At 43.3% G+C, this 16,606-nt stretch overlaps 1 protein-coding gene across 1 annotated transcript in view; it reads right to left on the bottom strand.

Moving 5' to 3' along the window:
• Positions 1-16,606, bottom strand: part of LOC144498778 (N-acetyl-beta-glucosaminyl-glycoprotein 4-beta-N-acetylgalactosaminyltransferase 1-like) — a 736,002-nt gene that overhangs the window by 508,705 nt on the left and 210,691 nt on the right. Inside the window, exon 2 of the mRNA XM_078220446.1 lies at positions 3,766-3,881. Coding sequence (XP_078076572.1) covers positions 3,766-3,881 — 116 coding nt within the window. The remainder of the gene's footprint in view (positions 1-3,765; positions 3,882-16,606) is intronic.

Genomic DNA, 16,606 nt, shown 5'->3' with positions numbered 1-16,606 from the left:
TCTCCACGATGTATTTGGTGGCAGAGGTGGCGGGCCACTTGCTAGCGGCAGGATCTTATGGTCCTGCCATTGTCAACCGGAGTTTCCATTGAATGCACCCTTCGCCACTAGGAAACTGTGGTGGAGGTGCTCTGTCAGCGGGACTGTAAAATCCCACCAGCGTGAATGGCAGCAAGATTCTGGCCGTTAGCTTTGTCCACTGTTTTCATCAAACATGTCATTGTGACAACAGCAATAATTTGTACTTATATAATGTCATTCAGTGGATAATATGTCCCAAGACTCTTCACATGATTGCTATAATGCAAAATTAGACACTGAGTCATATAAGGAGATAGTAGAGCAGATGACCAAAAGCTTTTAAGAAATACCATAAAGGAAGTTAAGAAATACCATAAAGGAAGAAAGTGAAGTGGAGAGGTTTGGGAAGGGAATTCCAGAGTCTAAGGTAGCTGAAGGCATGCCCACTAGTTGTGTAGCAATTAAAATCAAGGCTGCAATTTGATAAGTGCAGATATCTCAGAGTGTTGTGGAGCGAGAATGTTACAGAGATCGATTGGGGTGAGGCCTTAGAGGGATTTGAGAACAAAGATGATAAAAACTTTAAAACCACGGCGCTGAATTTTACAATTTCTTTTTAGCAATTTTGATTTGGTTCCATGTTCGGCTATAACTAGGTACTTGTGAAGCACAACATTTTGCTGTTAAATTAATGCACTACTGTTGGTCTTGCCTGTAAAACACTGTTTTGATATCAGTAGGTATTTGATAGAACCATTTGAAGTCATCATTCCAAGGTTTAAAAAAAATCTCTCAAAAACATTATAATGCATTTCTCAAAAATGAAAAACTTTGAAATTCAGTAGCTTGCTATGGAAGCAGCCTATTAGCATATGGCAGATTCCTACAAAATGGTAATTGGATTAATAATTACTTAGTTCACTTTAGATGGTACTGAATAAATGAAATGCTGGACAAAAGGCATCTTTCTTCAGATTGTTCCCTGGGAACTTTATAGCCATCATAGAAACAGAACTCAGTTTTAAAATTTCATCCAAGTTAGACACCTTTCTGCACTTTAATCCTGGAGTGAGACCTGAGTTGACAACCTTCTGACTCAGAGCTGAGAGCATTGGCTTAGCTCAGTAGCATTCGCTAAAGAGTTTTATAATAGACTTTTAGCATGAAAGCTGTGGAAATGAGCTAAGTATAACTCGCTGGCTGCTGCATTTCACCAACTCTTACAATTATGTATGTGCTTGACTTTAGAAATGGCATCTCCACTGCAACATGAAACTTGAATTAATTGCCTCAGGAAAACTACATAAACACCAGAGAACTCACTCGATAGCTGTGCTTTTCACAATTCAATTACAGGAATGAACTTGAACACCTCAATGTGATGCAAGATTGCACGTGGTAGTTTGATATTATCATTAGTGTGAACCTTGGACCAGCTAGAACCAATAAGGAGTGAGTTCACCCTGTAAACTACATAGAGTCATAGAGGTTTACAGCATGGAAACAGGCCCTTCGGCCCAACTTGTCCATGCCGCCCTTCTTTTTTTAAAACCCCAAGCTAATCCCAATTGCCCCGCATTTGGCCCATATCCCTCGATACCCATCTTATCCATGTAACTATCTAAATGCTTTTTAAAAGACAAAATTGTACCCGCCTCTACTACTACCTCTGGCAGCTTGTTCCAGACACTCACCACCCTCTGTGTGAAAAAATTGCCCGTCTGGACACTTTTGTATCTCTCCCCTCTCCCTTAAACCTATGCCCTCTAACTTTAGACTCCTCATATTGATTACCCACTTACACATATTGAGCAAAACTTCTAATTATTTTATCAAAATCAAGTTGCTTGACAAAAATAGCATCATAACCCTAAGCCAACCCAACTCCCATTAAAGACTTATCAAAATCTTGCTATGGGAACACAGGAATAGGAGCGTGCTATTCTGGCCTTTGAACCAATTCCATTGTTCAATTAGAATATTGGTTAATCTGCAGCTTAACTCCGTCTATCTGCTAGGTTTTAACTCTAAATATTCTTGCCAAACAAAAATCTATCAATCTCCCACCCCTCCTACTGCACTGCCAACCCTCATTCCCCTGCTTCCTCACACCTCATTCAACATCTACCTCATCTCCGCTCTTGCACATTCTCAATGCAGCCAAATCAGGCATGTCTAACTCTTCTCCTGGTTCAGCAGGCTCCAAGCGCCCCAAATGTACCAATATTCTCTAGCTGCCAGCTAGTCTTCCTTTGGTTTTCCCTTTCCTGATAGGGATATTTGACCTCGACATCTATCTGTCTGTGACATTGACATCATTGGCTCAGCTCCATGTTGCTGGTTTCTGTGGCTCATGGAGCAACTGTATCTGAGAAACCCAGAGACCAACCGCTCAAAGACCACTGTGGCTCTCATCAACCACTAAGAGCTTATCAGAACATTGCAGTGGGGAGAACCACTCCCCATTAACAGGTGACTAACATTTCCAGAGCAACAAGGCTGAGGTTATGAACTCAACAGCATAATGCTGCACTTCCATGGATAGCAGTATCTCCAGAGCAGCAAGGCTGAGATCATAAACTCAATTACATAAGGCTGCACTCCTTTGAAAATTTGAACAGCAGTAAGGTCATGCATGTATCAGCATGTATCTAGCACCCCATTTGTATAAGAGGTGAAGGAAAGAAGGGAAACAAATGGGAACAGATTTGATTTTGGCAACCTATTGCAATCTGAACTTCACCACAATTTCAAGTGTCTGAATTTAACCATGCAGTTTGTCACACAACCACTAAGAGAAACACTGTAATTAGAGAACAGTGGTTGTGATTCTCCGGGTAGGATTTTCTAGAGCTGCTGACAGCATGTTTTCCTACGGTGGAGGTGGCTCACCATTGGCTGCCGGTGTGATCTTCTGGTCCTGCCAATGCTTTTTGGGTGGCTCACCAGTCCCGCTGCCAGGAAACCTGCTATGGGGGTGGGTTACATTCGGATGGACTGGAAGATCCCACTGGCGGGAAGGGCCCAAACATCCTGCCCTTAGACTAACAACCTAGACATTATGAATTCAAAATTCCACAATAGCAAGGTGTGAAATGGAAATAAATCATTGTTGCATAATTGCAACTGGCTCACAGATGTCACACAAGGAAGAGAAATTACCATCCCCCCAATCTGGTGTGGCCTACGTGTGACTCCAATCCCACTTTAAGTGGTTAATGGTTACTGCCTTCAGGTCAACTGGGGATAGACAATAAATACCACACAGTCCATAAGTATAACTTCATCTCTCAACACAAAATAAGAGAAACTGAGCTCATTAAAATGTTTTACAGCCTCTTGCTGCAATTGTTATTAAAATTTTAATCGCAAAGATCAATTCCAGTTGCATAGTTTACATTCCTGTGCCACAAGCTGTTTTTCATTTCATTCCTTCTTTTCATGCTCTCAACTTAATTGGAACCCAGGAGGGGAGAGCACACTCACCTGTAATTGAACTCTGCTGTGGAAAGTTCAATATCACTGTGATGAATGGGAATGGGAAGGTTCTGCTTTAGAAACCGGCTGTTTTTCTCCACTTCCTACATATGCATCTGGGGGCTTGGAAAGGCAATTTGCCTTACAATGGATGGGGAAATTATTTTGTAATGACTCTGGGCCACTGCAACTTTAGACACAGAGATAAAGAAATGTGGCACAGGCTTGATGTTTTTCCTCTAAAGAAACTGTTCAAAAGTCATTTACCATCTGTTCATCCTCCTGACTGTCACTGGAGTCGTCAATCTTCTTTTTGTTGGACGCAGCATGGATCGAGCCAGCTCTCCTGCCAGTATCAGTAGCTTCACTCAGCTTCTCTGCATCTGCAAGGAAATCAACAATGGGGATAATTAGCAGCTGAGAAGAGTAGGCTGATTTAGGTGTAAAATAAGGGCTCCATTGATTTTTGGACTTCAGTCTGATCAATTCTTCTATTGACTCAGTTAAGAAAAAAATCAAGAGCTTTTATTCCAAAGCTCATCTTGCAAATGAATATATCAAGAGAGCATTCAGCCCATCAATGCTTACTCTAACCATTAAGTCGTGCAATCTGATGTATCATTCGCTCCAATCACTAGGGGAAGCAAGTATGATTTCAGGAAAATGTTTTGCCCGCCTTGCTAAGGAATCATTAAACAATTGCACCATTACAAATGATGCAACCCTAGGTACACTTAACCTTCTCCACCCCTTGATGTGCCAGTGTCTTTGGGAATCTAAGATGGAACGATACCCAGAAAGGCTATTACAATTCATCAGTCCCAAACGTCACAGAATTTCATACTATTTAGCTGCTCTTGCAAGTCTTGAATAGCACAGTCTGCAAACTATATAATCATCAGTTTCCTGAAATTCATAACATTCTCTACTGCTGACCCTCTGTGTGAAACCAGGGTCAACTTTTTTTTCTTTACAGGGCTCTTCTTGGGATTTTCTTGAGGGCTACGTTTTGATTTTAAGGGGCTACCTTATGGTTTTCAGGGGCTCCCTTTTCATTCACACTGATTTGTTTGCTAATGCAGTCACATGGCAAGATTACCCTCTGTATTTCTTTTGCTTTTTTAGGGTTTCCTTCTTCAGACAGATCAGGTCGCACAAATATCAAATACCATTGGCGGGGGGGGGGATTCTCCCAAAAAGATTCTAAGTGTGGAATTCGCATGAAAACTGGAGTAATTCCCACTGATTTTTTCAGCACGATTTTCAGAATGAATCTCCAACACTGAGCACTGCAGAGTGCCCGAGCGAGATTCACTCTGAAAATCTGTGGATGGGGCCTATTCCCACCCAAGAGGCAGGGAGCAGAGCGCCGAGTGGGCCACTGCACATGCGCCAATCTGTCAGCGCCGATCACCGGCCTCCAATCTCTGGCCAGCCCCATGACCCCCCATCGCTGCCCCTCCAAGCCCCCAGCCCCGATGTCTCTGCTCTCCCCCCAACCAGCACCAACTCCCCCGGAAGCCCCAACCACCCCCACTCCACCCGGATGGCCAGCCCCAATCACCCCTCCCCTTCCCTCTCCCACCGATCTTCTGGCAGAGTGGCAGCAGGACCCCCTACCGATCGGCCCCCTCAATAGGCCCCCTGCCCCCTTAATAGGCCCCATTCCCCCCCCCCAGCCCCCACCCCCTTGGCACTGCCAGATGTCTCTTAGGTGCATACCTCCCCCTTACCCCCTACCTCCTGGGAGGGGGCCTAAATGGCCTCTGTTCCCTCCAGTGGTGTCAGACCGCCTGTTCCCCATTAGTGGGGAGAAGTTGTAAACCCCACTGAAGGGAAGCACCCCCGGAGGGGGGAGGGGTGGGAGCCAGCGGGCTCAGAGACTTCAGTCCCGCTAATTAAATGGAAATTTAAATTTAAATATTTAAATCAGCTTTGCGGAGAGCTGATTACTCCAAGAATCTCAGGAGCCTGCTAAATGGCCTCCGCTGGTGTTTCCCGACCTGTTATGCTAGAGCAGCGCAGGGGGCTGGTAGAATCACCCCGTCTATATGTTATTAAATCTGATAAATAGGTAACACACCTAACACTGGGCCCTATTTTACCATTTTGATTCTATGTGCTGGACGGACTTGAAACTGGGAGTATTTCAGATCCGACTTATGGACCTATTCTCAGGCGCTCCCATACACAATCTGCCTGTAAAAATATCAGCAATTCCGAATCACGCCGCAGGGCTTAACATGCCCGAAATCCTGCAGCTCCAATTGGTGCCTCCAACTGCGCATGCGCAGAAACAAAATGATAGAATGCGGCTCCCCTGCCACATCCCTCCCGGACCGGATAATGCCTCCCCCTGGCCCCCATAGACATTGCCCCACTCCCCAACATTACTGACCCCCTTATCCCCCCACCCCCCCCGCCACCCAGACCGATCGCGGGCCCCTCCCCCCTTCCCCCCACTGATCTCAGGCAGAATGGCAGCGGACTCCCTTCCCCCACCACTGATCTCAGATAGAGTGGCAGCGGGGCTCCCCTCCCCCCCCCCTCCACTGATCTCAGGCAGAGTGGCAGCAGACGCCCCTGACCTCCACCACCGATCTCATGCAGAGAGCCGTCGGATGCTCGGCGCCTACCTCCTCACTAACTGGGGCGCCCGAATCGGACTTTTATGGAGCATGTCTGTTTTGTGCCAATTCTGGATGGGTGAACGCGGTGGTGAAGGGGGAAGTGCCGGTAAGGTTGGGTGCTACTTGCCTCACATCCGACTTTACCAAGTTTTCGCGCCCAAAAACGGGCGCCAGGCAATGGTAAAACTGGGCCCACTGTCTTTGTTAATTTATTATAAATAAATCTCCCGTACTCCACTTCCAAAATGAAAATTCTAACTACTTGGCACATGGTAACTCATTGTGAATGAGCCTCATTTCTGCAGCCTCTTGAAAAAAATAATTGTAAGTAGTTTACACCCCTCAGCATTCTTAGGCTTTGTTCTGCCAATTTCAAGTTTCTTTCCCATCAATACTGTTGTGTAAAGTGACAAACATATGAGGACACTGAAATGCAAAAGTCCAATTGTACAAGAAGAATACACATATCAATTCTGCAACAAAATGCTAACTATCAGATAATCAGGTTTAATATACTTCACATTTCAGTGATGTTTTTACCAAGCTAATGTACCTCCTTGCATGATCATCAATGTTTTAATGAGATATAGATTGGAACCCCTTTGCGCAGAAGCACCCGAGTGACAATAAAGGCACATGCCACTTTATAGAAGTGGTGAACCCACTAACAGTGCGTTTCTTTGAGAGAGAATCATCAAATTATTCCCCACCCCGTCTACTCTTTCCCCATGTCTCTGCAAAATTGATTCCCTTTGAATATTTATCCAATTTTTCTGCAAACTATTTTATTAAGGATTTGTTAAAATCAACTGCCTTCACAGCCACATACTGAGTTAAAGTAAGCTTCGCAATCAATTTCAGTAAAACACAAAAATAGACAAAAAGTTAAAAAATGTTCAAGCAAAGATTGACCAACAGCATTGCAGCCAATAGTGCCTTCAGTTAGCTATAACCTCCTGAGATTGTTCATGGCGGCACGGTGGCACAGTGTCTCGCACTGCTTCAACACAGCGCCAGGGATCCAGGTTCAAATCCTGGCTTGGGTCACTGTCTGTGTGGAGTTTGCATGTTCTCCCCGTGTCTGCGTGGGTTTCCTTTGGGTGCTGTGGTCGCCTCAGAGTCCGAAAGATGTGTTGGTTAGGTGCATTGGCCATGTTAAATTCTTCCACAGTGTACCTGAACAGGCACCGGAGTGTGGCGACTACAGGATTTTCACAATAACTTCATTGCAGTGTTAATGTAAACCTACTTGTGACGAATAAATAAACTATATTGTTTGAACCACTGCCTGCCTTTTTATGCAGAAAACCGTTCAAACACTTCAGGTTTCCAAGTATGGCTGTATTCATGCTCCACACTACACAGAGGGTCAAAATCAATTGTTGACAAAAGGTGTCAGTGCCTTTAAAGAATTTGACAGCTCGAGGGTAGAATTCATTCAGGTGGGAGCCCCTGGATTTATCCATCTCGTTGGCCTCTGTCTGCCCCTCCTGCCCCCCTTCACTCTCCCACCTGCATCCCCAACCCTGACTCATCCATCTCCTTGGCCTGAGCCAAGTCCCAACCCCTACTCAGACACTGTGGGGGCCCTTTGGCGAGTGTCGCTGAGTGAGGCCTCTGAATCATCTGGATTCAAGTTCAGTGTCAGGCTGTCGACAGAGCCCAGGTTAATTGTGACCTTTAGCTGTGTGCACATTCTGCCATTGAGACATGTCTGGAACAACGCTGAGGAGTTGGTCTGGAAGAGAGAACACTCTGCAGCCCTGAGCGAGTTAAAACCACAAAAAACATCCATGGCCATTAAACCCCTTGCCAATCCAGAAGCATCTGTCTTGCACTGAACTATAAGGAACAGATTCAGTCCACCTACCCCAACACCAAAAACCCTACCCTAATTTATCTAGGTTGCCTGAGCCTAACAGCAGAAACCATTTCTTACCTCCCTTCCTGTTGAAGTGATTTGTGATGAGGGCAATGGGACCAGCCAGAATACCTACTCTGGAGGAACAGCAAGGGCAGCAGAGAGGGAACATGTGATTGGAGGAACTGGAATAGGGACCATGAGACAGAATACGCGATTGGAGTAACAACTCCTCATAGATTCTGTCTCTCCGATTTATAGGATGTCTTTTCTCTTTTTGTCATTGATTTTTCACAGACTTTTTGGTGGTTTTAAAGGCAAATTCATCCACCGCCCCCTGTACATTTTGAATGCTGGCATCAAGAAGTTATATCTTAACTGTCTTCACCTTATCTCATTCATATCCTTTGATTCTTGAGTTTGGGTTAATATTAAACATTGGAATTAAATTGATATTTTCCTTTTTGGTTCTTGAAATCCACTATGACAATCTCTTCTAAGCAGGCTTTCATCCGCTATTAACATCTCTACTTTTCAATCATTTCTCACAACTCAGGTGCTCGCAGGAATAAGATACAGAACTCCGAAAACTCATACCAACTGACTCAAGAATGGCACAGTGGTTAGCATTGCTGCCTCACAGCGGCAGGGACCAAGGTTCAATTCCGGCTTCGGGTCACTGTCTGTGTGGAGTTTGCACATTCTCCCCATGTCTACATGGATTTCCTCCGGGTGCTCCGGTTTCCTCCCACAGTCGAAAGATGTGTGAGTTAGGTTGATTGGCCATAATAAATTATCCATTAGTGTCGGGGGATTAGCCGGGTAAATATATGGGGTTACAAAAATAGGGCCTGGGTGGGATCATTGTCGGTGCAGGCTCAATGGGCCAAATGGCCTCCTTCTGCACAGTAGGGATTCTATGATTCTGTGAAGAACAGTTTGTTCCCTGCTGCCATCAGACTTTTGAATGGAATATTAAGCTGATCTTTCTTTACACCTTATCAGTAACTGCAACACTATATTCTGCGCCCTCTCCTTTCTTTCTCCCGATGTGTTGTATGAATGGTATGTTTTGACTATATAGCGCGCACGAAACAATACTTTTCATTGTATCCCAATACATGTGACAATAATAAACCAAATCAAATCTGAAGAATTTGAAGTGCAACCCATTTCTGACCCCACCAATGTGTAGCACTGTTGAGTATACCAACATAATGCAGTTCTATTTTTGATATTTTTTAATAAACCCAAATCCTTTCAATCAGATGCGAAATAATTATTATTCTGCATAACTGCGTTATTAAAATCTGTTGGAGAATAACATGTGAGGTTCAAAAAAGGAATTAATACATTTTTCAAAATTAAAGAAATGATGTCAACTTGAAAATCCAATTATGCAAGATTAATCCTTTGCCTTAAACAGTATGTTTACAATGTTGTTCATTATCTCAACACTTTCTATTAAGAAACCTTGCTGAAGACTCACGGTTAATGGCACTGGCCACAACCAAGTTTAAAAACAGTAGCAGAAAAGAAAAAAAGGAGATCAGGAAAAAGTGATTAGTTGATTTGGATTTTATAAACTTCCAGATTAGAGGAAGAAAGACTGACGGAAGCCAGGAGTCTCAAAGATTTGAGATCCTAAGAGACATAATTCTTTTAAGTTATTTTAGGAACCTGTCAAAAGGATATAATTAAAGGCCTATTTGAGCTAATGAGCCTAGTTCTTCCACATACTATATATAACTCATGGTCCTAGGCCCAATTTAGTCTCCATCAGATTTGATGATCTGAGAAAACCTCCTCCAACAGAAGTCTCTGAATTTTGCTCCTCACCCTTTAAAGTAACTGACTGACATTCTCTGTGACCAATTTAGCTAGTTGAATTGCATAGGTGACAATTCATTGGTCCCAACATGATTAAAACCATAATGTCACATGGGATATTTTATCTTCATGTCTATACAATGTTTCAAATTGTTATCTAGTTGACCAGTCTGCTTTAACAGTGCTAAATCAGCAAAATATAATTTATTTTTGATGGCTTCCAATTATTGACTACTCCATCATGGAAAGATAATCTTCCTTCTTGCTTAAAGCCTGACTGCTTTGTATTCCTGCCATCCAATTTTGAGGTCATAGTTCAGGTGAAATAACCTGTGTATCGAATTATAGAATCATAGAATGGTTCCAGCACAGAAAGAGGCAATTCAGCCCATCCTGTCTGTGCTGGCTCGCCGAAAGAGCAATTCACCTGGTGCCATTCCCCTGCCTTCTCCCTGTAGCCATGCGCATTCTTCCTTTTCAGATAATAATCCAATTCTTTTTTGAATGCCTTGACTGAACCTGTCTCCAGCACACTCTCAGGCAGGTGCACTTCAATTCCTTACCACCCGCTGCATGAAAAGGTTTTTCCTCATGTCTTAGTTGCTTCTTTTTGTCAATTCCCAGCACAATGGCACAGAATTTCTACACGGTTCGCTTGGCACGATTTCCTCTTTTATTAAAATCCTTGGTAAAACCATCAGTTGCAAAAGATAGTGCAGTCACACAACTTGTCTACAAAAGGCAGTGATGGTAATGGAAAACTTCCACACACCCTTGTCTGCCCAGAACACCTGATCAATGGTAAGCATGGCAGGCATAAAGTATTAAAGAAGAAAATGCATTATACAGCACTTTTCACCACCACCAGACATCCCAACGTATTTGACAGCTAATAAAGTGCTATTGAAGTGTAGTCTTTGCCACAATGTTGGAAAAAAGCTGCTGACTGGCTTCTGCCTTGGTTCGATGGGGTCTGAGATGACTGAAAAGTCCAAAGCATAATCTGCAGACTCTGCCAGTTGAGGGACATGTGTTGTTTGATGGGTCAGATAGATGAGTTGTTTAGAGCTTTGGACACTCTGTCCGACATCTGTACTTCACCTCTGCATACTCCTGATTAAGTCTTTCACCGTGTTTGATGCCTTCTCGAATAAATCTTCCCCATTTTGGTTGATTACAATCCAGAGTCAGTGAGGATGTTTTCAGGGATACTTTAAGGACAACCCTAAAGCATGTCCTCCTGGGAGCCTCCTGCTGCAAATGAGACCTGAGTAGAAGTTTCTCTGGAGTCTGGTGTCAGGCATATGTACGATCTGTCCCACCTAGAGGAGCGGGTTTTGACAGATTAGCAGCTTGATGGTGGGCACGTCCGCTTGGGAGAGGACACTGCTGTTGTACAGCCTTTTGGGCCACTAGATTTGTAGAATCTTGCAAAGGCACCACTGATGCTACTCTCCAGTATTTTGGCTGCATGTTGTCCAAGTGTCCGAAAGCACATTGGAGCACAGGGGTCACATCTGCCTAGTAAATCGTGACATTGGATTCAGGTTTGAGAGCCTGATTCTATTGTTTTCCTCACATGGCCAATGGCTGAGCTGGCACATTGAGGGTGATGATGAATTTCATCATCAATGTCTGCCTTAGACAAGAGCAGATTCTTAAGATACAGAAAATAGTGACACTTCCAGGATCTCGCCATTGATCTTAATTGATGAGGGAGGTGTTGTGCTATGGGAGATGGTTGGAAGAGGACCTTGGTTATTTGGGTACTTCGTGAAAGGCTCATTTTCTCATGTGCTTCACAGCAGAAGTTGACAATGACCCTGGAGCTCAGTTTCTGAGTGAGTCTGCACCCAACAGTCATCTTCATATTGAAGCTCAATGACTGAGGTTAGGGTTCTAAGAATGAGCATGGCTAACTAAAAGTACTTAATTCGCTTAATTAGCTTGCAAGTTTCTCTTATACTATTAAAGTTCTAAGTTAGAATCTAACTATTAATCTAAATTACAGCTTGAGAAACACTTACCAGAGGGATCCCACTTGCACCAAATTCCCGACTTAGCATTTGGTTCATAAAGCATTCTATCCCCAGTCCACTCAGTGAATGCTCTAGATATATTAGCTTTTATTGCAAGGCAGTTAGAGTACAAGGTTAAGGACATCCAGCTGCAAATATATAAGACTTTAGTGAGACCACACCTGGTATACTGTGTATAGTTTTAGTCTCTTTAGCTAAGGAAATATATACTTGCCTTGGAGACATTAAACCAAGCTTTACTGGATTGATTCTTGAGATGAGTGAGTTGTCTTATGAGGAGAGATTGAGTCAAATGAACCCATATTCTCTCGAGTTTACAGGGATATTTTAGGTAATCTCATTTAACTATATAAAATTCTTAGAAGAGTTAATGGGGTAATGCTAAGAGGTTATTTCCCTGGTTGTAGAATGTAGAGTCAGGGGTCAGTCTCAGGATAAGATGATGGCTATTTAGGACTGAAATGAATAGTAATTTCTTCAGAGAGTTGTGAATCTTTGAAAATCTCTAACTCAGAAGTCTGTGGATGCTCAACTGTTGAGTATATTCAAGAATGTGACTAATAGATTTTTGGACACGCGGGTATCAAGGAATCTTCCTGGTCTACTCCTGAACCCATCACTAATATTCTTATAAAGTCTATTTAAAACAGTCTCTACCAACTGCATCAAACAACTCATGTGTATAGCAGTAACTGACAGGGAAATTACACAATCATCTCTTTTATTGCTGGGGCTGGTTGGGAAACCCTACACTGCCACTATTTTGATTGGATAAGACAAGCCTCAGCAATGTGGGAAAAGAGAGAAAAGGCCCCAGATTGTTTTAATAACATTTATTGTGTTGTTTCTCACACTATAGCTATCCACCAGGCATAGTAATCTTCAGATACAAATTGCAAGTTAGTTTAATATGATTTGCCCTAAACAAATGTTTCCTAGCTTTCCTTAATGTATCTGCACTTTGAACCAAGTGTCTGTTAACGTTGTTCTCATTTCTAAAAGGTTCCCCATCACTGAGATTAAAGTAACCGGCCTGTATTCGTCGGGCTTACTGCACCCTTCTTGAACAAGCCCCATGCCAGCGGCACTTGCATTTGCGTTTACAATTCTACAGTCCACTGGCACCACCACTACATCTGAAGAGAATTGAAAAATTATGGCCAGTGCCTCGATTTCCACTCTTACTTCCCTCAGCATCCTTGGATGACTCTCACCCAATCCTGATGACTTATCAACTTTAAATACAGCCAACCTTTCTATTACCTCCTCTTTATCAATTTTTAACTCATTAAGTGTTTCAATTCCTTCCTCCTTCTTCATGATCTGGGCAGCGTTTTCTTTCTTGGTGAAGACAGATACAATGTACTCACTTAATACCTGAGCCATATTCCCCATCTCCATCTATCAATTCCCTTTTAAGTCTCTAATCAGTCTCATTCCTCCTTTTACCACCCTTTTACAATTAATATACTAACAGAAAACTTTTAGATGGCCTTTGTTAGTTGCCAATTTCTCCACAGACTCTCTCTTTGCTTCTCATATTTTGTTATTTTTCCCAATTCCCTACTGAACCTTCTATATTCAGCTTAATTATATTATCCGCCTGACATATATCATATGCACCCTTTCTCTGCTTCATATTAATTTCTATCTTTTTCATTATCCATAGAGCCAAGGATTTGTTTGCCCTACCTTTTCCCCTCATAGAACTGTACTTTGACTGTGACTGCCCCCAAACTATCTCCTCTTTAACGGCAGCCCAGTGTTCAGTAGCAGTTTTTCCAGCCAATCTTTGATTCCAATTTGCCTGGGCCTGATCAGTTCTTGCCCTACTGAAGTTGTCCACCCCACCACCGTTCTAACTCTCCGCACCCCAAATACATAATTATTCTTATTCTGGATTGCGCCTTGTCCTTTTCCATAGGCAACCTAAATCTTATGATGCAATCACCACTGGCAGTTAATATCAGCAATGGCGGGATGAGGCCCTTAAGTAAGCATTTAAGTGAAGCCCACTTAAGGGCCTCAATTAACAGTGGAATGGGAATAACGTCCACAGAACTTCCCACCATAGACTCAATCGGGGTAGAGGGAGGAAAATGGCAGCGTTCCCACTACCAAACTCACCACAGTGCAGGGCACAAAATTCTGCCTAGCATGCAGCACTTTGAGAAGGTTCAATACGATTGCAATTACAGGCAAGATTTACAATATATATCCCTTGACAAAGATACCATCGAGGGGTCTTACAAAGTTTCCAGCTCCTGGGTATATTATGGCAGGAGGACCTTAGACAGTGGCTTTTCCCCATTGAGTACTTGCAATGGTTACACCCATCTATACTTAGTCTTGGACCTTGAAATGTAACACTCAGTCGTGAACAACTCTTTGCACTGGAAGATCAACAAGTTTTAGGCGGACCAAAGAGTGTCTTTCACTGAGTTCATGGTCCTTCAGCATGAAAAGCACTGAGTCCTGTGTCCTGCATCCCAAGGCTTCTCAGGCTGAACCTCGATGAAAACCACTTCATCTCTCTCCAGACCTTCTTTGCAAAGGTACACTCCAGAAAAAGGTAGATGCCAGCCTCTTCCCCACTACAGCATACTCGAGAGCAGCATTTGGAGGGGTGAGACTCCAGCCAAACAGGAAAGATCCAATGGGATGAGTCTTCCTCATCACCAGCCAAGCTATATCTTGGTGCTTGTTTGAAAGCCCTAGCAATGAGCCATTCTGCGAAATAATTTTGACGGTTTGCTCATGAATCATTTGACAGAAACTACCATTTCCCTTCCCCACAGTGCGGCACGGTGGCACAGTGGTTAGCACTGCTGCCTCACAGCGCCAGGGACCCGGGTTCGATTCTGGTTTGGGTCATTGTCAGTGCAGAATCTGCACGTTCTTCTTGTGTCTGTGTGGGTTTCCTCCGGGTGCTCCGGTTTCCTCCCACTGTCTGAAAGACATTCTGGTTAGGTGCATTGGCCATGCTAAATTCTCCCTCAGTGTACCCGAACAAGCGCCGGAGTGTGGCGACTAGGGGATTTTCACAGTAACTTCATTGCAGTGTTAATGTAAACCTACTTGTGACATGAATAAATAAACTTTAAACACTGGGCTCTCATGACATTATGTGTGGACCACTGATTGATGGACTTTTGTTCTGGTGTTTTTCTATGAAACCTTCTCCGTTTACTGGGCTGGAGTGAATGCGACAACGTGGTCAGACCCATCACTCGCAGGTGAGAAATAGCCAAGATAAGAACCTATTTCTGCCTCTTGTTGTCAGAATCACACTGTTTTAAGCCAAGCCAGTCTGGCACACCAGATTTTAGTCAGGGTCAGCTCCTCTATACAAATACAAAAAATAATGAAACACTTTTCGCCATTTCACAGGAAGTCTTAATCCTTGTACTCCAAGTGGGTTGCATACTATTCAAGGTGTAAATGTTGTTAATGGGCATTGCCATTTTGAAGTCATTCAATTTATTCCATGTGTTTTTTTTAATTAGCTGAGAAACAGTGCTGGGGAGACCCTGCGTTTGATTTTGTAAAGCAAGCTCTTTCTGAAGTTTTCACACACACCAACTAGCATCTGCTCCCCAAGGGGTTTCAAAGCCTTTGAATGGTCTTTTATTTTTCCTGCAGACTAAGCAAACATGAAACAGCAACCCCTGGACTAGAGCCAGGTCCACTTCTCTCCTTTCTTCTTTCATATTCCCACATACTTCCAACGATTGTAGTGACCTGTCTGCGCCAAACCTTTTTAGACATCATTTAATTGTAGGATTGAAATATATTAGAACAGAGACAGAGAGAGAGAGAGAGAGAAAACCACATTTTCTAATATATTGTAACAAAACTACTGACTTGTCACTCTGGTTTATCAGTGAACACGATGAACAGTATACCTTTCATTCAACTAAATAAACCAGGGCAGCTCACAAAGGTTCTCAGGGTCTCGGGTGATTTAACATGATTGGAAAGTAAAGCAAATCTATTTCACTTTTCACTGAAGGTAGATTTCATAGCAGGAACTGAATTCTTCAATGTTATTCCACTGAGAGTTCATTGAAAAACAACAGAGTCCGTCCGCCTTCAGTTACTCAACAGACTTCTTCATTGTTAGGTCTTAGATTTGGGAGTGGTTCTGGACTCCAACCTAATGGCTGGCATTGTTGGTGAGGCTCCCTGCCCCGTGCCGGGAAATTGCTTGGAGTTGCTCTTTCTGTGCTAGCCAGCATGGTGGGAACAGCTCTGAGAAATGAGTGTTAACCATACAGAACCTGATTTTAACCATGTGGAAACATGGCAAAATGGCAATTAAAAGTAGTACGAGTAATTTATCTCCATTGATTCCACTTTCTTTCTGCTGTGTCCCCATAGTAACCTACTCTTTTGAAATGGTGGGCTTAGGTCCCATGGGTTGACATCTGCGCTTCCTACAACCAACTCTGTACCCATCTGGCCAGGAGTTGGGAACGACTCCAGGTGCTTTTATTCACAAGTGCCCTTACTTTCCAGATCAGTGGTACCTGCATATCCAGCACTGGGCTCCCTGGATTCTATTCCATAAAGAACAGTGTGAGACAATTCAACATCTGGTGCTTGCAGAAAGGGAGCAGGGAAAACCTGAGGCCAGCTTACCTTCACATATCTTCTAGAGAATGATGTAAGACTTCCTTGGACATAGACTTGGAGCAGGCCAACTCACTGCCCTTTCAGCAGAGAAATGGCAAGTGATCAGTGAGACC

The sequence above is a fragment of the Mustelus asterias genome, chromosome 9 (assembly GCF_964213995.1).
Source record: "Mustelus asterias chromosome 9, sMusAst1.hap1.1, whole genome shotgun sequence".
Lineage (NCBI taxonomy): Eukaryota > Metazoa > Chordata > Chondrichthyes > Carcharhiniformes > Triakidae > Mustelus > Mustelus asterias.
Note: the sequence above shows the minus strand (reverse complement) of the source record. Positions and strands in the feature narration are given on the sequence as shown.